Source organism: Cuculus canorus, chromosome 32 (genome assembly GCF_017976375.1).
Source record: "Cuculus canorus isolate bCucCan1 chromosome 32, bCucCan1.pri, whole genome shotgun sequence".
Taxonomy (NCBI): Eukaryota; Metazoa; Chordata; class Aves; order Cuculiformes; family Cuculidae; genus Cuculus; species Cuculus canorus.
Genome location: NC_071432.1, coordinates 1,168,294 through 1,190,714, shown reverse-complemented (window position 1 = coordinate 1,190,714; position 22,421 = coordinate 1,168,294). Strand labels below are relative to the sequence as shown.

The 22,421-nt window shown below is 61.2% G+C and overlaps 1 protein-coding gene across 1 annotated transcript; it reads left to right on the top strand.

Annotated features, from left to right (window-relative positions):
- Positions 1–8,138: 8,138 nt before the first annotated feature.
- On the top strand, positions 8,139–22,415 carry ATP6AP1 (ATPase H+ transporting accessory protein 1). The gene is made up of 10 exons (XM_054052177.1): positions 8,139–8,273; positions 9,579–9,708; positions 11,561–11,614; positions 12,685–12,863; positions 14,000–14,040; positions 14,181–14,266; positions 15,648–15,895; positions 19,432–19,479; positions 20,306–20,546; positions 22,191–22,415. Exons 1-10 carry the CDS (start codon positions 8,173–8,175, stop codon positions 22,398–22,400), a joined length of 1,338 nt encoding a protein of 445 aa, XP_053908152.1. The 5' UTR covers positions 8,139–8,172; the 3' UTR covers positions 22,401–22,415.
- Positions 22,416–22,421: the final 6 nt, after the last annotated feature.

The window sequence follows — 22,421 nt, the reverse complement described above, 5'->3', positions numbered from 1 at the left end:
GCCTGGGGGGGGGGGGGGGGAAGGGGGGGAAAGGGGGGATGTGGGGCTGAGCCCCTCCTCGGCCTCCCGGAGGGAATAAAGAGACGGTGAAACCGCCCGACTGCGCTTTGGCCCCACGGCTGCCCCATAGCGACACATAGTGACCCATAGAGACCCACAGCTGACCCACAGTGACACATAGAGACCCATGGCTGCCCCATAGCGACCCACGGCTGCCCCACAGAGACCCACAGCGACACATAGCGACCCACAGCTGCCCCACAGCTGCCCCATAGCGACACATAGAGACCCACAGCGACCCATAGAGACCCACAGCTGCCCCACAGCGACACACGGCTGCCCCATAGCGACCCATAGAGACCCACAGCTGCCCCACAGCGACCCACGGCTGCCCCACAGCGACACATAGCGACCCACAGCTGCCCCACAGTGACCCATAGTGACCCACGGCTGCCCCACAGAGACCCACAGCTGCCCCATAGCGAGACACAGCTGCCCCACAGCAACACATAGTGACCCATGGCTGCCCCACAGCAACACATAGTGACCCACAGCTGCCCCACAGCGACACATAGAGACCCACAGCTGCCCCACAGCGACGCATAGTGACCCACGGCTGCCCCATAGCGACCCACGGCTGCTCCATAGAGACCCATGGCTGCACCACAGTGACCCATATTGACCCACGGCTGCCCCACAGACACCCACATCACCCCATGGCTGCCCCATAGTGACCCATAGAGACCCACAGCTGCCCCACAGAGACCCATGGCTGCCCCACAGCGCCCCATGGCTGCCCCATAGAGACCCATAGCGCCCCACAGCTGCCCCATAGAGAGCCATAGCAACCTGCAGCTGCCCCATAGCAACCCATGGCTGCCCCATAGAGAACCACAGCGCCCCACAGAGACCCATGGCTGCCCCACAGTGACCCACGGCTGCCCCATAGAGACCCATAGCGCTCCATGGCTGACCCATAGAGTCATAGCGCCCCACAGCTGCCCCATAGAGACCCACAGCTGCCCCACAGCACTCAATGGCTGCCCCACAGCGACCCAGTGTGACCCATAGCGCCCCACGGCTGTGCCCCATAGAGACCCACAGACACTCACAGCGCCCCACGAGCGCCCCTCGCTTTGCCACGCCCCCTCGTGTAGCCACGCCCCCTCGCTTTGCCACGCCCCCTCGTGTAGCCACGCCCCCTCGTGTAGCCACGCCCCCCGTGGTCCCGAACCCTTCGACTGCCCTCCCGTCCGGCCCCGCCCCCTCGCGGCTGACCACGCCCACCAGCGCCGTCTGGTCCCGCCCCCTCTTAGCCCCGCCCATTGACGTCTCATTTGGCTCCGCCCAAACCCGCGCCGCGTCTCCTCCCCTTTGGCCACGCCCCCTTTTGGCCACGCCCCTCAAGCGCGGAGCGAAGGTACCGGTACACCACCCCCCCCCCGTGACCCCTGCGTGACCCCCAGTGATCCCAGTGCCTCCCAGTGACCACCAGTCCCCTCCCAGTCCCCCCCAGTGCCCTCCCAGTCCCCCCAGTCCTTTCCCAGTTCCTCCCAGTCCCCTCCAGTCCCTCCCAGTTTCCCCCACTGTCCCCCAGTCTCTCCCAGTCCTTCCCAGTCCCTCCCAGTCCCCTCCCAGTGCCTCCCCACTCCTTCCCAGTCCATCCCAGTCCCCTCCAGTCCCTCCCAGTCCCCCCCAGTTCCTCCCAGTCCCCTCCCAGTCCCCCCCAGTTCCTCCCAGTCCCCTCCAGTCCCTCCCAGTTTCCCCCACTGTCTCACAGTCTCTCCCAGTTCTTCCAGTCCCTCCCAGTCATTCTCAGTCCCTCCCAGTTAGCTCCACTCCATCCCAGTCCCTCCCAGTTTCCCCCAGTCCCCCTCGGTCCCTTCCCAGTTCCTCCCAGTTCTCCCAGTCCTTCCAGTCCCTCCCAGTGCCCTCCAGTCCCTCCCAGTCATTCCCAGTCCCTTCCCAGTCCTCCCAGTTCCCCTCACCGTCTCTCCCAGTCCTTCCCAGTCCCTCCCAGTTAGCTCCACATCTTCCCATTCCCCTCCCACTCCTTCCCAGTCCCCTCCCAATTCCCTCCCAGTCCCTCCCAGTTAATCCCACTCCTTCCCAGTCGCCTCCCCGTTTCTTCCCAGTCCCTCCCAGTCCCTCCCAGTCCCCTCCCACTCCATCCCAGTCCCCTCCCAGTGCCTCCACAGTCCCTCCCAGTCCCTCCCAGTCATTCCCAGTCCCCTCCCAGTCTCTCCCAGTCCCCTCCCAGTCCCCTCCCAGTCCCCCCCAGTCCCTCCCAGTCCTTCCCAGTCCTCCCCAGTCCCCTCCCAGTCCCTCCCAGTCATTCCCAGTCCTCCCCAGTTCCCTCCCAGTCCCTCCCAGTTCCCTCCCAGTCCCCCCCAGTCCCGTCCCAGTTCCCTCCCAGTCATTCCCAGTCCCCTCTCGGTTAACCCCACTCCTTCCCATGCCCCTCCCAGTCCCTCCCAGTGCTTCCCAGTTCCTCCCAGTCATGCGAAGCCGCCGGGAGCTGCTGGAGGAGCTGAAGAGTGGCCGCTGCCCCCCCGGCCTGGGTGAGGGGGGACTGGGAGGGACTGGGAGGGGACTGGGAGGGACTGGGGGGGACTGGGGGGGAACTGGGGGGGACTGGGAGGGACTGGGAGGCACTGGGGGGGACTGGGGGGGAACTGGGGGGGAACTGGGGGGAACTGGGGGGGACTGGGGGGGAACTGGGGGGGAACTGGGGGAGACTGGGGGGACTGGGATGGGGTACTGGGGGAACTGGGGGGGGACTGGGGGGGAACTGGGGGGGACTGGGGGGGGACTGGGGGGGAACTGGGGGGCACTGGGGGGACTGGGGGGGACTGGGGGGGAACTGGGGGGGAACTGGGGGGGACTGGGGGAACTGGGGGGGAACTGGGGGGGACTGGGGGGGGACTGGGGGGGGACTGGGGGGGAATTGGGAGGGAACTGGGAGGGGACTGGGAGGGAACTGGGAGGGAACTGGGAGGGGACTGGGAGGGCATTGGGGTCTTTGTGGGTCTCTATGGGTCTCTATGGGGTCTCTGTGGGTCTCTATGGGGTCTCTGTGGGTCTCTATGGGGTCTCTATGGGTCTCTATGGGTCTCTATGGGGTCTCTGTGGGTCTCTATGGGTCTCTATGGGTCTCTATGGGTCTCTATGGGTCTCTGTGGGTCTCTATGGGTCTCTATGGGGTCTCTGTGGGTCTCTATGGGGTCTCTATGGGGTCTCTGTGGGTCTCTATGGGGTCTCTATGGGGTCTCTGTGGGGTCTCTGTGGGTCTCTATGGGTCTCTATGGGGTCTCTATGGGTCTCTGTGGGTCTCTATGGGTCTCTATGGGTCTCTATGGGGTCTCTATGGGTCTCTATGGGTCTCTATGGGTCTCTATGGGTCTCTGTGGGTCTCTATGGGGTCTCTATGGGTCTCTGTGGGTCTCTATGGGGTCTCTATGGGTCTCTATGGGTCTCTATGGGGTCTCTATGGGTCTCTATGGGGTCTCTATGGGGTCTCTATGGGGTCTCTATGGGTCTCTGTGGGTCTCTGTGGGTCTCTATGGGTCTCTATGGGGCTCTATGGGTCTCTGTGGGTCTCTGTGGGTCTCTATGGGTCTCTATGGGTCTCTATGGGGTCTCTATGGGTCTCTATGGGTCTCTATGGGGTCTCTATGGGTCTCTATGGGTCTCTATGGGGTCTCTATGGGGTCTCTGTGGGTCTCTATGGGGTCTCTATGGGGTCTCTGTGGGTCTCTATGGGGTCTCTATGGGTCTCTATGGGTCTCTATGGGTCTCTATGGGGTCTCTATGGGGTCTCTGTGGGTCTCTATGGGGTCTCTATGGGGTCTCTGTGGGTCTCTGTGGGTCTCTATGGGTCTCTATGGGGTCTCTATGGGTCTCTGTGGGTCTCTGTGGGTCTCTATGGGTCTCTGTGGGTCTCTATGGGTCTCTATGGGGTCTCTATGGGTCTCTGTGGGTCTCTATGGGTCTCTATGGGGTCTCTATGGGTCTCTGTGGGTCTCTATGGGGTCTCTATGGGTCTCTGTGGGTCTCTGTGGGTCTCTATGGGTCTCTATGGGGTCTCTATGGGTCTCTGTGGGTCTCTATGGGGTCTCTATGGGTCTCTATGGGTCTCTATGGGTCTCTATGGGTCTCTGTGGGTCTCTATGGGGTCTCTATGGGGTCTCTGTGGGGTCTCTGTGGGTCTCTATGGGGTCTCTATGGGTCGCTATGGGTCTCTATGGGTCGCTATGGGTCACTGCCCCACAGGTCCCCCCCGGAAGCTCTACGAGAGGAAACTCTTTGAGTTCGAAACTGAGCGACGATGGCGGCGAAGGGGTGAGGGGGGGGTGTGGGTCACTATGGGGCAGAGGGGGTCGCTATGGGGCAGAGGGGGTCGCTATGGGGCAGGAGGGGGTCGCTATGGGGCTGTGGGTCGCTATGGGGCAGAGAGGGGGTCGCTATGGGGCAGAGGGGTCGCTATGGGGCAGAGAGGGGGTCGCTATGGGGCAGAGAGGGGGTCGCTATGGGGCTGTGGGTCGCTATGGGGCAGAGAGGGGGTCGCTATGGGGCAGAGAGGGGGTCGCTATGGGGCTGTGGGTCGCTATGGGGCAGAGAGGGGGTCGCTATGGGGCAGAGGGGTCGCTATGGGGCAGAGAGGGGGTCGCTATGGGGCTGTGGGTCGCTATGGGGCAGAGAGGGGGTCGCTATGGGGCAGAGGGGTCGCTATGGGGCAGAGAGGGGGTCGCTATGGGGCAGAGGGGTCGCTATGGGGCAGAGAGGGGGCGCTATGGGGCAGAGGGGTCTCTGCCCCCCCTCACCCCCCCATTCCCCCCCACAGATGACGCTGCGTCCGACTGGGACCCCCCAGAATGTGGGGCAGCACTTGGGGGGCAGCAGGAGGTGAGGGGGGGCACTTGGGGGGCAGGGGAGGCGTCTATGGGGCACTTGGGGGGCACTTGGGGGGCAGAGAGGGGGTTTGGGGGGGCTGAGGGGGGTCTATGGGGCACTTGGGGGGCACTTGGGGGGCAGAGAGGGGTTTGGGGGGCACTTATGGGGCACTTGGGGGGCAAAGAGGGGGTTTGGGGGGTGCTGAGGGGGTCTATGGGGCACTTGGGGGGCAGAGAGGGGTTTGGGGGGCACTTATGGGGCACTTGGGGGGTTGGGGGGCACTTATGGGGCACTTGGGGGGCAGAAGGGGGTGTTGGGGGCACTTATGGGGCACTTGGGGGGCACTTGGGGGCAGAGAGGGGGTTTGGGGGGGCTGAGGGGGGTCTATGGGGCACTTGGGGGGCACTTATGGGGCACTTGGGGGTTGGGGGGCACTTATGGGGCACTTGGGGGGCACTTGGGGGCAGAGAGGGGGTTGGGGGGGCTGAGGGGGTCTATGGGGCACTTGGGGGGCAGAGAGGGGTTTGGGGGGGCTGAGGGGGGTCTATGGGGCACTTGGGGGGCACTTATGGGGCACTTGGGGGTTGGGGGGCACTTATGGGGCACTTGGGGGGCACTTGGGGGGCAAAGAGGGGGTTTGGGGGGTGCTAAGGGGGTCTATGGGGCACTTGGGGGGCAGAGAGGGGTTTGGGGGGCGCTGAGGGGGGTCTATGGGGCACTTGGGGGGCACTTGGGGGGCAAAGAGGGGGCTTGGGGGGCGCTGAGGGGGTCTATGGGGCACTTGGGGGGTTGGGGGGCACTTATGGGGCACTTGGGGGGCAGAAGGAGGGGTTGGGGGCACTTATGGGGCACTTGGGGGGCAGAGGGGGGGTTTGGGGGGGCTGTAGGGGGTCTATGGGGCACTTGGGAGGCACTTGGGGGGCAGAGAGGAGTTTGGGGGGCACTGAGGGGGGTCTGTGGGGCACTTGGGGGGCAGAGAAGGGTTTGGGGGGCACTTATGGGGCACTTGGGGGGCACTGCCCCACTGATTTCCCCCCTCCAGATTGACACGATGGAGCCTGAAGGGTGAGGGGGGGCAAAAAAAGGGGGGGGGGGGCAAAAAGGGGGGGCAAAAAGGGGGGGTTGGGGGGCAAAAAGGGGGGTGGGGGTAAAAAGGGGGGTGGGGTAAAAAGGGGGGGCAAAAAGGGGGGGCAAAAAGGGGGGTGGGGGTAAAAAGTGGGGGGCAAAAAGGGGGGGCAAAAAGGGGGGCAAAAAGGGGGGGTTGGGGGGCAAAAAGGGGGGTGGGGGTAAAAAGGGGGGTGGGGTAAAAAGGGGGGGCAAAAAGGGGGGGTGGGGGCAAAAAGGGGGGTGGGGGCAAAAGGGGGGTTGGGGGGCAAAAAGGGGGGGTAAAGGGGGTGGGGGTAAAAAGGGGGGGCAAAAGGGGGGTGGGGGCAAAAAGGGGGAGCAAAAAGGGGGGGTAAAGGGGGTGGGGGTAAAAAGGGGGGGCAAAAGGGGGGGTGAGGACAAAAGGGGGAGCAAAAAGGGGGGGTGGGGGCAAAAAGGGGGGGCAAAAAGGGGGGGTTGGGGGCAAAAGGGGGGGCAAAAAGGGGGGGTTGGGGGCAAAAGGGGGGGCAAAAAGGGGGGGTTGGGGGGCAAAAAGGGGGTGGGGGCAAAAGGGGGTGGGGGGTAAAAAGGGGGGGCAGAAAGAGGGGGGGTTCAGGGGATGTGTCTGGGGGTCCCCCCCCCCTCACTGACCTCCCCCCCCTCTTTGCCCCCCCCCCCAGCCCCCCCTTTCTCCCGCAGCCCCGTCAGCCCCTGCGCCCCCCCCCCCCCCGCTGCCCCCCAAGTGCCCCCCCCCGGTGCCCCCCAAGTGCCACCCCCCCCGGCTGCTCCCCCTGCGGCCTCAGCTCGCGCTGTTGGGGCTGCTCTGCGCCATTCTGCTGGGCCTGGGCTGGGGGGGGGCACCCCAAAACTGAGCCCCCCCCCCGGTTACCCCAAAACTGAGCCCACCCCCCCCCCCCAATAAACTCCCGCTTTGGACTCTGTCAATCACAGAGGATGAATGAGGGCCGTGGGAAAAGGGGGCGTGGCCACGCTGCGGCGCGAGCCAATGGACGGCGTGGGTTGCGTCATGGGGGCGTGGTCACGAAGAGGGGTGAATGAGGGCTGTGGGAAGAGAGGGGGCGTGGCCGCGCGAGCAGCGCCTCGTGCGTAGTCTCCGCCCCTTCGTCCTCTCAAGCCACGCCCCCCTCGCGCTGCCATTGGAGGGAGCGGGAACGGGAAGTGACGCCGCTCTGCCCCACACTGACCCCCCCCCAGACCCACACTGACCCCTCTCTGCCCCACACTGACCTCTCTGCCCCACACTGACCCCCCCCCAGACCCACACTGACCCCCTCTGCCCCACACTGACCCCCCCCAGACCCACACTGACCCCTCTGCCCCACACTGACCCCTCTCTGCCCCACACTGACCCCCCCAGACCCACACTGACCCCTCTCTGCCCCACATCTGCCCCACACTGACCCCCCCAGACCCACACTGACCCCTCTGTGCCCCACACTGACCCCCCCCAGACCCACACTGATCCCTCTCTGCCCCACACTGACCCCCTCTGCCCCACACTGACCCCCCCCAGACCCACACTGACCCCTCTGCCCCACACTGACCCCCCCAGACCCACACTGACCCCCTCTGCCCCACACTGACCCCTCTCTGCCCCACACTGACCCCCCTCTGCCCCACACTGACCCCTCCCAGACCCACACTGATCCCTCTCTGCCCCACACTGACCCCCCTCTGCCCCACACTGACCCCCTCTGCCCCACACTGACCCCCCTCTGCCCCACACTGACTCCCCCAGACCCACACTGACCCCTCTCTGCCCCACACTGACCCCCCCCAGACCCACACTGACCCTCCCAGACCCACACTGACCCCAAATGAACCCCAAACCCTTCCAAGTTACCCCCATGGACCCCCTCATCCCCCCCCCCCCAATAAACTCCCGCTTTGGACTGTCAATCAAAGAGGATGAATGAGGGCCGTGGGAAAGGGGGCGTGGCCACGCTGCGGCGCGAGCCAATGGACGGCGTGGATTGCGTGATAGGGGCGTGGTCATGAAGAGGGCTAAACTGGGGCTATGGGACGAGAGGGGGCGTGGCCCGCGCCTCGCGGTTAGTCCCCGCCCCCTCGCCCTCAAGCCACGCCTCCCCTCGCGCTGCCATTGGCGGGAGCGGGAACCGGAAGTGACGCCATTGTGTGTCTCGGGGTTGAGGAGGGAGGGGGAAGGTGGCCGTGATGGCGGCGGCGGCGCGGGGCCGGGCCTTGGCCTGGCTCTGTCTGCTCGGCCTGGCGGCGGCGCTGGAGCAGGTGCCGCTGCTCGCCTGGTCCACGGACAGGTGCGGCCTAACGGGGGTTTTCTTTGGGGGGGCGGAGAGAGATTTGTGGGGGGACGAAGGGTGAGGGGCGCTTTTGGGGCCTTTCGGGGCGTCTGGAGGGGAATTGGGGGGGACGAAGGGGCGCCTGAGGGGGGACCTGAGGGGGGTTTGGGGGCATAAAGAGCATTTGGGGGGCGGTTGGGGGCTTTTTATGGGGGGTTTAAGACGGTAAAGGGCAACATGGGGGGTGCTTGGGGCGTTTTGGGGGGCATAAAGGGCATTTGGGGGGGCTTTGAGAGGGCTCTATGGGTGCGAAGGGCATTTCGGGGGAGTTTAGGGCATTTTGGGGGGCATAAAGGGGATTTTGGGGGACTTTGAGAGAGCTTTATGGGTGTGAAGGGCATTTTGGGGAGAATTTGAGGCATTTTGGGGTAAAAAGGCCATTTGGGGGGGGTTTGAGGGCTTTATGGGTGTGAAGGGCATTTTGGGGGAGTTTGCGGCGTTTTGGGGGTATAAAGGACATTTTGGGGGGACTTTGAGAGCAGTTTATGGGTGTGAAGAGCATTTTGGGGGAGTTTGGGGTGTTTTGGGGGCATAAAGGGGATTTTGGGGGGGCTTTGAGAGGGCTTTCTGGGTGTGAAGAGCATTTTGGGGGATTTGGGGCATTTTTGGGGGGCATAAAGGCCATTTTGGGGGGCTTTGAGAGGGCTTTATGGGTGTGAAGAGCATTTTGAGGGCATTTGGGGGGACTTTGAGGCATTTTTGGGGGCATAAAGGGTATTTTGGGGGGGCTTCGAGAGGGCGCTATGGGTGTGAAGGGCATTTCGGGGGAGTTTGGGGCATTTTTGGGGGGCATAAAGGGCATTTGGGGGGGCTTTGAGAGGGCTTTATGGGTGTGAAGAGCATTTTGGGGGAGTTTGGGGCATTTTTGGGGGGCATAAAGGGCATTTTGGGGGGCTTTGAGAGGGCTTTATGGGTGTGAAGGGCATTTTGGGGGGATTTGGGGTATTTTGGGGGGTATAAAGGGCATTTGGGGGAACTTGGAGGGGGTTTGGGGGTGTAAAGGGCATTTTGGGGGGGACAGAGGAGGAGATTGGGGGTGTCAGGAAGAGGTTGAAGGGATTTGGGGGGGACTGAGGGGCAATTTTGGGGTTCCAGGGTGGGGATTGAGTGGGTTTGGAGGGCATAATGGGTATTTTTGGGGGGTTTTGCTTTATTTTGGGGGGATGTAAAGACTTGGGGGGGTTTGGGGTTCAAGGAGGGGATTTGGGGGTTCGGGGGGGGGTGGTTTGTGCCCCCCTGAACCCCCTTTTTCCCCCCCCCCAGCTCGCTGTGGCCCCCCGAGACGGCGGCGCCGTGGTCGGGGCGCGTTTTGGGGGCGTCGGAATTGGGGGCTCTGCTCGATCCCGCGCTGCGACGCGGCCCCCAAACCGTCCTCCTGGTGCTGCAGGAGCAGGTGGGACCCCAAAAACTCCCCCAGAGCACCCCAAAAACCCCTGACCCCCCCCGCACCGTCCTGCTGGTGCTGTAGGAGCAGGTGGGACCCCAAAACCCCCCCCAGAGCACCCCAAAAACCCCTGACCCCCCCCGCACCGTCCTGCTGGTGCTGCAGGAGCAGGGGGGACCCCAAAACCCCCCCAGAGCACCCCAAAATCCCCTGACCCCCCCCAAACCATCCTGCTGGTGCTGCAGGAGCAGGGGGGACCCCAAAACCCCCCCAGAGCACCCCAAAATCCCCTGACCCCCCCAAACCGTCCTGCTGGTGCTGCAGGAGCAGGGGGAACCCCAAAACCCCCCCCAGAGCACCCCAAAATCCCCTGACCCCCCCCGCACCGTCCTGCTGGTGCTGCAGGAGCAGGGGGGACCCCAAAACCCCCCCCAAAGCACCCCAAAAACACCCCCAAAATTGCCAAAACCGCCCTTAAAAAACCCTCAAAACCCCCCCAAAAAACCCCGAACCCCCAAATTTCCCCCCCCGGACCCCAAAACCCCTCAAAACGACCGCAAACAACCGCCATTGTCCCCAGTGGAAAATGGTGGGAAAGGGGGGGGGGGTGCCCGGTTCCTCCCCCTTTCTGCCCCACACATCGCACCCGCCCCATAGATCCTGCCCCATAGATTGCCACAAACTGCTCTGGGCCCCATAGATCCCCCTCTGCCCCACGGATCCTCCTCTGCCCCACAGATTTCCCCCCCTCTGTGCCCCATAGATGTGGTTTCGGGCACTGTAAATCTGACTATAGATCCCTCCTGTGCCCCATAGATCCCTCCTGTGCCCCATAGATCCTGCCCCATAGATCCCTCCTGTGCCCCACAGATCCCTCCTCTGCCCCATAGATCCCCCCCAGAGCCATCCTGTGCCCCACAGATCCCTCCTCTGCCCCATAGATCCCCCCCAGAGCCATCCTGTGCCCCACAGATCCCTCCTCTGCCCCATAGATCCCTCCCAGAGCCATCCTGTGCCCCACAGATCCCTCCTCTGCCCCATAGATCCTGCCCCATAGATCCACCTGTGCCCCATAGATCCCCCCCAGAGCCATCCTGTGCCCCATAGATCCCTCCTCTGCCCCATAGATCCCTCCCAGAGCCATCCTCTGCCCCATAGATCCCTCCTCTGCCCCATAGATCCCCCCAGAGCCATCCTCTGCCCCATAGATCCCTCCTCTGCCCCATAGATCCCCCCAGATCCCTCCTGTGCCCCACAGATCCCTCCTCTGCCCCATAGATCCCCCTCAGAGCCATCCTGTGCCCCACAGATCCCTCCTCTGCCCCATAGATCCCTCCAGAGCCATCCTGTGCCCCATAGATCCCTCCTGTGCCCCATAGATCCCTCCCAGATCCCTCCTGTGCCCCATAGATCCCTCCTGTGCCCCATAGATCCCCCCCAGAGCCATCCTCTGCCCCATAGATCCCTCCAGAGCCATCCTCTGCCCCATAGATCCCACCTGTGCCCCACAGATCCCTCCTGTGCCCCATAGATCCCTCCCAGATCCCTCCTGTGCCCCATAGATCCCTCCTGTGCCCCATAGATCCCCCCCAGAGCCATCCTCTGCCCCATAGATCCCCCCAGAGCCATTCTGTGCCCCATAGATCCACCTGTGCCCCATAGATCCCTCCTCTGCCCCATAGATCCCCCCCAGAGCCATCCTGTGCCCCATAGATCCGCCCAGAGCCATCCTGTGCCCCATAGATCCCTGTGCCCCATAGCTCCCCGTGTGCCCCATGGATCCCTGTGCCCCATAGATCCCTGTGCCCCATAGATCCCTGTGCCCCATAGATTGTGCCCCATAGATTTTGTCTCTTTGCAGCTCTCTTTGGAGGATTTTACGGCTCACGGGGACGGAGCCTTCAGCCATTTGCAGGTGTGGGGTGAGGGGATGTGTGGGGCAGAGGGGATCTGTGGGGCAGGGGGGGATCTGTGGGGCAGAGGGGATGTGTGGGGCGGAGGGGGATGTGTGGGGCGGAGGGGGATGTGTGGGGCAGAGGGGATGTGTGGGGCAGAGGGGGATCTGTGGGGCAGAGGGGATCTGTGGGGCAGGGGGGATCTGTGGGGCAGAGGATGGATCTATGGGGCACAGGATGGCTCTGGGGGGATCTATGGGGCACAGAAGGGATCTATGGGGCACAGGATGGATCTATGGGGCACAGGAGGGATCTATGGGGCAGAGGATGGCTCCGGGGGGATCTATGGGGCGCGGGATGGCTCTGGGGGGATCTGTGGGGCACAGGAGGGATCTATGGGGCAGAGGATGGCTCTGGAGGGATCTATGGGGCAGAGGATGGCTCCGGGGGGATCTGTGGGGCGCGGGTGGATCCGTGGGGCAGAGGGGGAGCTGTGGGGCAGAGAATGGCTCTGGGGGGGGATCTATGGGGCACAGGAGGGATCTATGGGGCACAGAATGGCTCTTGGGGGGATCTATGGGGCACAGGAGGGATCTATGGGGCACAGAATGGCTCTTGGGGGGATCTATGGGGCACAGGAGGGATCTATGGGGCACAGAATGGCTCTTGGGGGGATCTATGGGGCACAGGAGGGATCTATGGGGCAGAGGATGGCTCTGGAGGGATCTATGGGGCACAGGATGGCTCTTGGGGGGATCTATGGGGCACAGGAGGGATCTATGGGGCAGAGAATGGCTCTGGAGGGATCTATGGGGCACAGGAGGGATCTATGGGGCAGAGGATGGCTCTGGGGGGATCTATGGGGCACAAGAGGGATCTATGGGGCAGAGGATGGCTCTGGGGGGATCTATGGGGCACAGGATGGGTCTATGGGGCACAGGAGGGATCTGTGGGGCAGGGGATGGCTCGGGGGGGATCTGTGGGGCGCGGGGGGATCGGTGGGGCAGGATCTGTGGGGCAGGGGGATCCGTGGGGCGCGGGGGATCTATGGGGCAGGATGGGTGGGGCAGGCGGTGTCTGTGCCCCACAGGCGGCGCTGGGGGGCGCCGGGTCGGCGCTGGTGCTGCCGGCGGTGGCCGAGGGGGCGGTGGGGGCTCTGCCCCACGGCGTGGCCGCGGCTCTGGGCTCTGCCCCACAGCGCCTCGACGGCGCCCCACGGCTCAACGCCTCCGCCCCACCCGCACTGCTGCTGCTGCGCCTGCCCCACAGGTACCGACCCGCGGCCGCCCCACAGCGACCCACGGCTGCCCCATAGCGACTCACACGGCCCCATGGCTGCTCCAGAGTGACCCACGGCTGCCCCATAGCAACACACACGGCCCCAGAGCTGCCCCATAGTGACCCACGGCTGCCCCATAGCAACACACACGGCCCCATAGCTGCCCCATAGCGACCCACATGGCCTCAGGGCTGCCCCATAGCGACCCACATGGCCCCAGAGGTGCCCCATAGCTGCCCCATAGCAACACACGCAGCCCTAAAGCTGCCCCATAGCGACCCACACGGCCCCATAGCTGCCCCATAGCGACACACGCGGCCCCAGAGCTGCCCCATAGCGACCCACACGGCCCCAGACCTGCCCCATAGCTGCCCCATAGCGGCCCCATAGTGACCCACGGCTGCCCCATAGCGACCCACACGGCCCCAGAGCTGCCCCATAGCGACCCACGGCTGCCCCATAGCGACCCACGGCTGCTCCATAGCAACCCACACGGCCCCATAGCTGCCCCATAGCGACCCACACGGCCCCAGAGCTGCCCCATAGCGACCCACACGGCCCCATAGCTGCCCCATATCGACACACACAGCCCCAGAGCTGCCCCATAGCGACCCACACGGCCCCATAGCTGCCCCATAGTGACCCACACGGCCCCATAGCTGCCCCATAGCGACCCACACGGCCCCAGAGCTGCCCCATAGCTGCCCCATAGCGACCCACGCGGCCCCAGAGCTGCCCCATAGCAACCCACACGGCCCCAGAGCTGCCCCATAGCTGCCCCATAGCGACACACATGACCTCAGGGCTGCCCCATAGCGACCCACAGCTGCCCCAGAGCTGCCCCATAGCGACCCACAGCTGCCCCAGAGCTGCCCCATAGTGACCCACACAGCCCTAGAGCTGCCCCATAGCGACCCACACGGCCCCAGAGCTGCCCCATAGCGACCCACACGACCCCATAGCTGCCCCATAGCTGCCCCATAGCGACCCACACGGCCCCATAGCTGCCCCATAGCGACCCACACGGCCCCAGAGCTGCCCCATAGCTGCCCCATAGCGACCCACACGGCCCCAGAGCTGCCCCATAGCGACCCACACGGCCCCACAGTGGGTTTTTTCCCCACAGGTCCGGGTTGATGTCCACCAGAGAGGCTCTGACCAATAACGGTAACTGGGGGGGACTGGGAGAGACTGGGAGAGAACTGTGAGGGGACTGGGGGGGACTGGGAGGGGACTGGGGGGGCACTGGAGGGTACTGGGTGGCGGTACTGGTTCTTACTGGTCTGTACTGGTCTGTACTGGTGCAGACGCGGCGCTGGGGGAGGTGTTGGCCGCTCTGCGGGAGGCGGCGCTGCCCCACACGGCCCTTCTGACCGCCCCACGGCGCCCACCGGTGAGCCTGCCCCATAGATCCTGCCCCATAGATCCTGCCCCATAGATCCCTGCCCCATAGATCCTGCCCCATAGATCCTGCCCCATAGATCCCTGCCCCATAGATCCTGCCCCATAGATCCTGCCCCATAGATCCTGCCCCATAGATCCCTGCCCCATAGATCCTGCCCCATAGATCCTGCCCCATAGATCCCTGCCCCATAGATCCTGCCCCATAGATCCTGCCCCATAGCTCCCTGCCCCATAGCTCCCTGCCCCATAGCTCCCTGCCCCATGGATCCTGCCCCATAGCTCCCTGCCCCATAGACCCTGCCCCATAGATCCCTATGCCATAGATCCTGCCCCACGGATCCTGCCCCATAGATCCTGCCCCATAGCTCCCTGCCCCGTAGATCTGCGCCCCACATATCCCTGCCCCATAGATCCCATATCCCCCCATCTCCTCTTCTGCCCCCCCAACTGCCCCATATCCTCCATCTCCCCCCTTTGCCCCCAACCTGCCCCATAGGGCCCCCAAACTGCCCCATATCCCCCCATAACCGCTCTCTGCCCCCCAACCTGCCCCATAGGGCCCCCAAACTGCCCCATATCCCCCCATAACCCCTCTCTGCCCCCCAACCTGCCCCATAGGGCCCCCAAACTGCCCCACAGATCCCCATCTCCCCCCTCTGCCCCCAAACTGCCCCACAGTCCCCCATCTTCCCCCTCTGCCCCCCAACCTGCCCCACAGCCCCCCCAAACTGCCCCATATCCCCCCATCTCCCCTCTCTGCCCCCCAAACTGCCCCACAGATCCCCCCAAACTGCCCCATAGCCCCCCATAACCCCTCTCTGCCCCCCAAACTGCCCCATAGAGCCCCCAAACTGCCCCATAGCCCCCCATAACCCCTCTCTACCCCCCAAACTGCCCCATAGAGCCCCCAAACTGCCCCATAGCCCCCCATAACCCCTCTCTGCCCCACAACCTGCCCCACAGACCCCCCCAAACTGCCCCATAGCCCCCATAACTCCTCTCTGCCCCATAGAGCCCCCCAACCTGCCCCATCTCCCCCTCTGCCCCCCAAACTGCCCCACAGACCCCCCAAACCTGCCCCATATCCCCCCATAACCCCTCTCTGCCCCCCAACCTGCCCCATAGCCCCCCATCTCCCCCCACAGACCCCCCCCCAAACTGCCCTGTAGCCCCCTATAACCTCTCTCTGCCCCCCAAGCTGCCCCACAGACCCCCATCTCCCCCCTTCTGCCCCCCAAGCTGCCCCATAGAGCCCCCAAACTGCCCCACAGCCCCCCAATCTCTCCCCCTCTGCCCCCCAAGCTGCCCCATATCCCCCCCATCTCCCCCTCTGCCCCCCAGGCTGCCCCCTAACCCCGGTGCCCCCCCAGGCCCCCCCTCCCGCCGTGGGGCTGCCCGTGGGTCGCGGTCGGGCGCTGTTATGGCGGGAGGAGGCGTCGGTGCGGCCCCCTCTGCAGTGGCCCCGCGGCGGCGCCGCCGTCACCCCCAAAATGCTGCTGTGGGCCCGGAACGTGACGGTGACGCGCGGGCGGCTGCGCCGAGACCTCACCGACGCCACCTTCGGCGACGCCGCCGCCGTCGACCTGGGCGGATCCTCCTGGAGTCCCGACGAGGCGCGGTGCGACAACGGGGGGTTTGGGGGGGGTTTGAGGCCATTTTGGGGGGCTTGGACGCCATTTGGGGGCTTTTACAGCCGTTTTGAGGGGGTTTGGACGCCATTTTGAGGCCATTTTGGGGGCTTGGACGCCATTTTGGGGCATTTTGAGGCCATTTTGGGGGCTTGGACACCATTTTGGGGCATTTTGAGGGGGTTTGGACGCCATTTTGGGGCATTTTGAGGCCATTTTGGGGGCTTGGACACCATTTTGGGGCATTTTGAGGCCATTTTTGGGGCTTGGACGCCATTTTGAGGCCATTTTGGGGGCTTGGACGCCATTTTGGGGATTTTAGAGCCATTTTGAGAGGGTTTGGACGCCATTTTGGGGGGCTTGGACGTCATTTGGGGGCTTTTACAGCCATTTTGAGGGGGTTTGGACGCCATTTTGAGGCCATTTTTGGGGCTTGGACGCCATTTTGGGTATTTTGAGGTCATTTTTGGGGCTTGGACGCCATTTTGGGGCATTTTGAGGCCATTTTGGGGGCTTGGACGCCATTTTGGGGCATTTTGAGGCCATTTTGGGGGCTTGGACGCCATTTTGGGGATTTTAGAGCCATTTTGAGAGGGTTTGGACGCCATTTTGGGGGGCTTGGACGTCATTTGGGGGCTTTTACAGCCATTTTGAGGGGGTTTGGACGCCATTTTGAGGCCATTTTTGGGGCTTGGACGCCATTTTGGGGTATTTTGAGGCCATTTTTGGGGCTTGGACGCCATTTTGGGGCATTTTGAGGCCATTTTGGGGGCTTGGACGCCATTTTGGGGCATTTTGAGGCCATTTTGGGGGCTTGGACGCCATTTTGGGGATTTTAGAGCCATTTTGAGAGGGTTTGGACGCCATTTTGGGGGGCTTGGACGTCATTTGGGGGCTTTTACAGCCATTTTGAGGGGGTTTGGACGCCATTTTGAGGCCATTTTTGGGGCTTGGACGCCATTTTGGGCATTTTGAGGCCATTTTGGGGGCTTGGACGCCATTTCGGGCCATTTTGGGGGCTTGGACACCATTTTGGGGCATTTTGAGGGGGTTTGGACGCCATTATGGGGCATTTTGAGGCCATTTTGGGGGCTTGGACACCATTTTGGGGCATTTTGAGGGGGTTTGAACGCTATTATGGGGCATTTTGAGGCCATTTTGAGGGGTTATAACGCCATTTTGGTGCTTTTAGGGCCATTTTGATGGGGCTTGGACGCCATTTTGGGGATTTTAGGGCCATTTTGAGGGGGTTTGGACTCCATTTTGGGCCATTTTGAGGCCATTTTTGGGGCTTGGACGCCATTTTGGGGCTTTTACAGCCATTTTGCGGGGGTTTTGAGGCCATTTTGGGGGCTTGGGCGCCATTTTGGGGCTTTTAGGGCCATTTTGAGGCCATTTTTGGGGCTTGGATGCCATTTTGGGGCATTTTGAGGCCATTTTGAGGGGGTTTAGATGCCATTTGGGGGCTTTTAGGGTCATTTTGGGGGCTTGGACGCCATTTTGGGGCATTTTGAGGCCATTTTTGGGGCTTGGATGCCATTTTGGGGCATTTTGAGGCCATTTTGGGGCTTGGACGCCATTTTGGGGCTTTTACGGCCATTTTGAGGGGGTTTGGACGCCATTTTGGGCCATTTTGGGGGCTTGGACGCGATTTTGGGGCTTTTACAGCCATTTTGCGGGGGTTTTGAGGCCATTTTGGGGGGCTTGGACGCCATTTTGGGGGCTTGGGCGCCATTTTGGGGCTTTTAGGGCCATTTTGAGGCCATTTTTGGGGCTTGGGCGCCATTTTGGGGCATTTTGAGGTCATTTTGAGGGGGTTTGGGCGCCATTTTGGGTGCATTTTGAGGCCATTTTGGGGGCTTGGACGCCATTTTGGGGATTTTAGAGCCATTTTGAGAGGGTTTGGACGCCATTTTGGGGGGTTGGACGTCATTTGGGGGCTTTTACAGCCATTTTGAGGGGGTTTGGACGCCATTTTGAGGCCATTTTTGGGGCTTGGGCGCCATTTTGGGGCATTTTGAGGCCATTTTGGGGGCTTGGACGCCATTTTGGGGATTTTAGAGCCATTTTGAGAGGGTTTGGACGCCATTTTGGGGGGCTTGGACGCCATTTGGGGGCTTTTACAGCCATTTTGAGAGGGTTTGGACGCCATTTTGAGGCCATTTTTGGGGCTTGGGCGCCATTTTGGGGCATTTTGAGGCCATTTTGGGGGCTTGGACGCCATTTTGGGCCATTTTGGGGGCTTGGACACCATTTTGGGGCATTTTGAGGGGGTTTGGACGCCATTATGGGGCATTTTGAGGCCATTTTGGGGGCTTGGACACCATTTTGGGGCATTTTGAGGGGGTTTGAACGCTATTATGGGGCATTTTGAGGCCATTTTGAGGGGTTATAACGCCATTTTGGTGCTTTTAGGGCCATTTTGATGGGGCTTGGACGCCATTTTGGGGATTTTAGGGCCATTTTGAGGGGGTTTGGACTCCATTTTGGGCCATTTTGAGGCCATTTTTAGGGCTTGGACGCCATTTTGGGGATTTTAGAGCCATTTTGAGAGGGTTTGGACGCCATTTTGGGGGGCTTGGACGCCATTTTGAGGCAATTTTTGGGGCCATTTTTGGGGCTTGGACACCATTTTGGGGCATTTTGAGGCCATTTTGATGGCTTGGACACCATTTTGGGGCTTTTACAGCCATTTTGCGGGGGTTTTGAGGCCATTTTGGGGGGCTTGGACGCCATTTGGGGGCTTTTACAGCCATTTTGAGGGGGTTTGGACGCCATTTTGAGGCCATTTTTGGGGCTTGGACGCCATTTTGGGGCTTTTACAGCCATTTTGTGGGAGTTTTGAGGCCATTTTGGGGGCTTGGGCGCCATTTTGAGGCCATTTTTGGGGCTTGGACGCCATTTTGGGGTATTTTGAGGCCATTTTGGGGGTTTGGGCGCCATTTTGGGGCATTTTGAGGCCATTTTGAGGGGATTTAGACGCCATTTTGGGTCATTTTGAGGCCATTTTGGGAGCTTGGACACCGTTTTGGGGCTTTTACAGCATTTTGAAGGGGTTTAGACACCATTTTTGGGATTTTAGGGCCACTTTGAGAGGATTTAAACCAATTTTGGAGCCATTTTGGGGTCATTTTGTCGTGGTTTGAATGGGCTTTGGGGTCGTTTTGGTTTATTTTGGGGGTTTTGTGGCATTTTGAGGGGTTTTGGGGGCATTTTGAGGGCGTTTTGGGAGGTTTGGGGCATTTCGAGGGGTTTTGGGGCATTTCGAGGGGTTTTGTGGCATTTTGAGGGGTTTTGTGGCATTTTGAGGGGTTTTGAGGCATTTTTAAGGGTTTTGAGGCATTTTGAGAGGGTTTTGGGGCTTTTTGAGGGGTTTTTGGGACATTTTGGGAGGTTTGAGGCATTTTTGAGGGACCTTTGGCTCATTTTGGGGGGCATTTTGGGACATTTTGTGTTGGATTTCGGGGTTTGGGGATCCTTTATGTCCCAACACCCCCCCACTAATTTTGGGGTTCCCCCCCTTCAGGTTGGTTCTTCGCTATGACGACGTCTTCGGATCCACTCTCAATATCACGTGCGTTTTAGGGGGTCCCTGGGGGGGGGGGCATCATGTTTTTTGGGGGGTCAGAGGGTTTTGGGGTCCCCCTCACCCCCCTTTTTGCTCCCTCTGCGTCAGCGCTTGCTCATTTTGGGAGGTTTGGGGGCCATTTTGGGGGGGTTGGGACCGTTTTGGGTCATTTTTGAGCCATTTTTTCAAGGGGAGGGACGAGTTTTGGGTCAAATTTGGGTCATTTTGCACCATTTGGGGAGTTTTGAGTGAAATTTGGGTCATTTTGGAGCCATTTCCAGGGCAGTTTGGGGGTTATGGGGACGTTCTTGGGAGAAGGAATGGCTTTTAGGGGGTTCGGGGCTTTTTGGGGTCTCTCTCACCCCCCATTTTTGACGCCCCAGGTCTGTGCTGCGTCAGTGCTGATTCATTTTGGGTCGTTTTGGGGCCATTTTGGGTATTTGGGGTCATTTTGGAGCCATTTTGGGAGGGGTTGGATCCATTTTGGGTCAAATTTTGGGTCAGATTTGGGACGTTTTGTGCCATTTTGGGAGTTTTTGGTCAAATTTGGGTCATTTTGGAGCCACTTTTGGTACAATTGGGGCCATTTGGGGAGTTTTGGGTCATTTTGAAGCCGTTTTGAGGGAAGAGTTGAGTCCATTTTGGGTTAAATTTGGGTCATTTTGTGCCGTTTGGAGGAGTTGGGTCAAATTTGGGTCATTTTGATTCCATTTTCAGTCCAATTTTGGGGCTGTTTGGGCTTATTTGGGGCCGTTTGGGCTAATTTGGGGTCTGTTTTTAGGGGGTTCGGTGGTTTTTGGGGTCCCCCAACCCCCCTCTTTACCCCCCCCAGGTTTGTGCTACGCCAGCGCTGGTTCCCGGTTTCGGGGCGCCCCTGGTTTTGGCTGTCAGAGATCGCGATGTCGGAAGGAGGGGGGCCCCCCGTTATTTTTGGGGGGTCCCCAGGGGGGATCTCGGCACCCACTCCCCTCTCGTGGCGCTGCGAGGAGCTCGAGGCCCCCGGGCCGTGGCTGCGCCTCCAGGGGGACCCCAAAAACCCCTCCCCGTGGAGCCTCCGGCTGCAGGACCTGCAGGTGAGGGGGACCCCGAAATACGGGGGGGACCCCAAAATACAGGGGGGACCCCAAAATATGGGAAGGCAGCTCGAAAAATAGGTGGGGAGGCTTGAAAATGGGTTGGTGGCGTGGCAAGATACGGGGAGTGGACCCCGAAATTGGGGGGGAACCCCAAAATAGAGGGTTATTAAAATATGGGGGGACCCTAAACCGGTGGGTGGCGGAAAGGGGACATTTGGGGGGTGGAATTGGGTCGTTTTGGGGCCCCCGTAGTTCATTTTGGGTCCAATTTAGGCAGTTTTGGGGTCAGTTTTGGGGCTTTTAGGGCGGTTTGGATCAATTTTGGGGGTTTTGGTCACGTTGTGGGTCCGATTTAAGTGGGTTTGGGGGGATCTTCTGGGGTTTTGGGGTGTTTCTGGGGCCATTTTGGGGCCATTCTTTGCCCTTTGGGGCGATTTTGCTCCGGTTTGGGCCCTTTGGGGGGGGTTGGGGTTCATTTTGGGGTCATTTGAGTGGTTTTAGTCCATTTTATGCCCTTTTGGGGGGTTTTGGGGCCATTTTGGGGCCATTTTATGCCCTTTTGGGGGTTTTGGGGCCATTTTGGGGCCATTTTATGCCCTTTTGGGGGGTTTTGGGTCCATTTTGGGGCCATTTTATGGCCTTTTGGGGGGGTTTTGGGGCCATTTTGGGGCCACTCTGTGTCATTTTGGGGGGTTTGGGTCCATTTTGGGGCCATTTGGTGCACTTTTAAGGGATTTTGGGGCCGTTCTTTGTCATTTTGAGGGGTTGAGGCCACTTTGGGGCCATTTTATGCCCTTTTGGGTCCATTTTGGGACCATTTTATGCCCTTTTGGGGGGGTTTTGGGTCCATTTTGGGGCCACTCTGTGTCCTTTTGGGGGGTTTGGGGCCATTTCGGGGCCATTTTTTAACCTTTTGGGCCCATTTTGGGGCCATTTGGTGCACTTTGAAGGGATTTTGGGGCCGTTCTTTATCCTTTTGGGGGGTTGAGGCCACTTTGGGGCCGTTTTATGCCCTTTTGGGGAGTTTTGGGGCCATTTTGGGGCCATTTTATGCCCTTTTGGGCGCGTTTGAGGCCATTTTGGGGCCATTTTATACGCTTTTGGGGACGTTTGAGGCCATTTTGGGGCCATTTTATGCCACTTTGGGGGCGTTTGAGGCCATTTTGGGGCTATTTTATGCCCTTTTGAGGGCATTTGAGGCCATTTTGGGCCCATTTTATGCCCTTTTGGGGGGTTTTGGGGCCATTTTGGGGCCATTTTATGCCCTTTTGGGGGGGTTTTGAGGCCATTTTGGGGCCATTTTATGCCCTTTTGGGGGTTTTGAGGCCATTTTGTGGTCATTTTATGCCCTATTGGGGGCTTTTGAGGCCATTTTGGGGTCATTTTATGCCCTTTTGGGGCCATTTTATGCCCTTTTTGGGGGGTTGGGGGCCATTTTGGGGCATTTTATGCCCTTTCGGGTTGTTTTGGGGCCATTTTGGGGCCATTTTATGCCCTTTTGGGGGGTTTTGGGTCCATTTTGGGGCCATTTTATGCCCTTTTGGAGCCGTTTTTTTCCTTTTGGTCCCATTTTGTGCCCTTTTTTGGGGGGCTCGGCCCCGCGCTGCCCCCTCCCCCTGACTCTCGGGGTTCTCCCCACAGGTCCAGGCTTTCGGGGTGTCGGGTCTATCCTTCGCGGACGCCTCGGACTGCGCGGCGTTCTTCTCGCCGGGGGCGTGGATGGGACTGGTGACGGCGGCGCTGTTGGGGGGAGGGCTGCTGGTGGGGGGGGGGCTGCTGCTGCGCCTGCGCACCATGGACCGCTTCGACGACCCCCGGGGACCCCCCCTGCCCGTACCCCAAGGGGAGTGACCCCCCAAAAAGCCCCTTTTC

Coding starts and splice junctions, on each gene's coding strand:
- ATP6AP1 (XM_054052177.1), top strand. CDS start 8,173: ATGGCGGCGGCGGCGCGGGGCCGGGCCTTGGCCTGGCTCTGTCTGCTC. Junction 9,709..11,560: donor TCCTGGTGCTGCAGGAGCAG/GTGGGACCCCAA, acceptor GTCTCTTTGCAG/CTCTCTTTGGAGGATTTTAC. Junction 20,547..22,190: donor TCCGGCTGCAGGACCTGCAG/GTGAGGGGGACC, acceptor TTCTCCCCACAG/GTCCAGGCTTTCGGGGTGTC.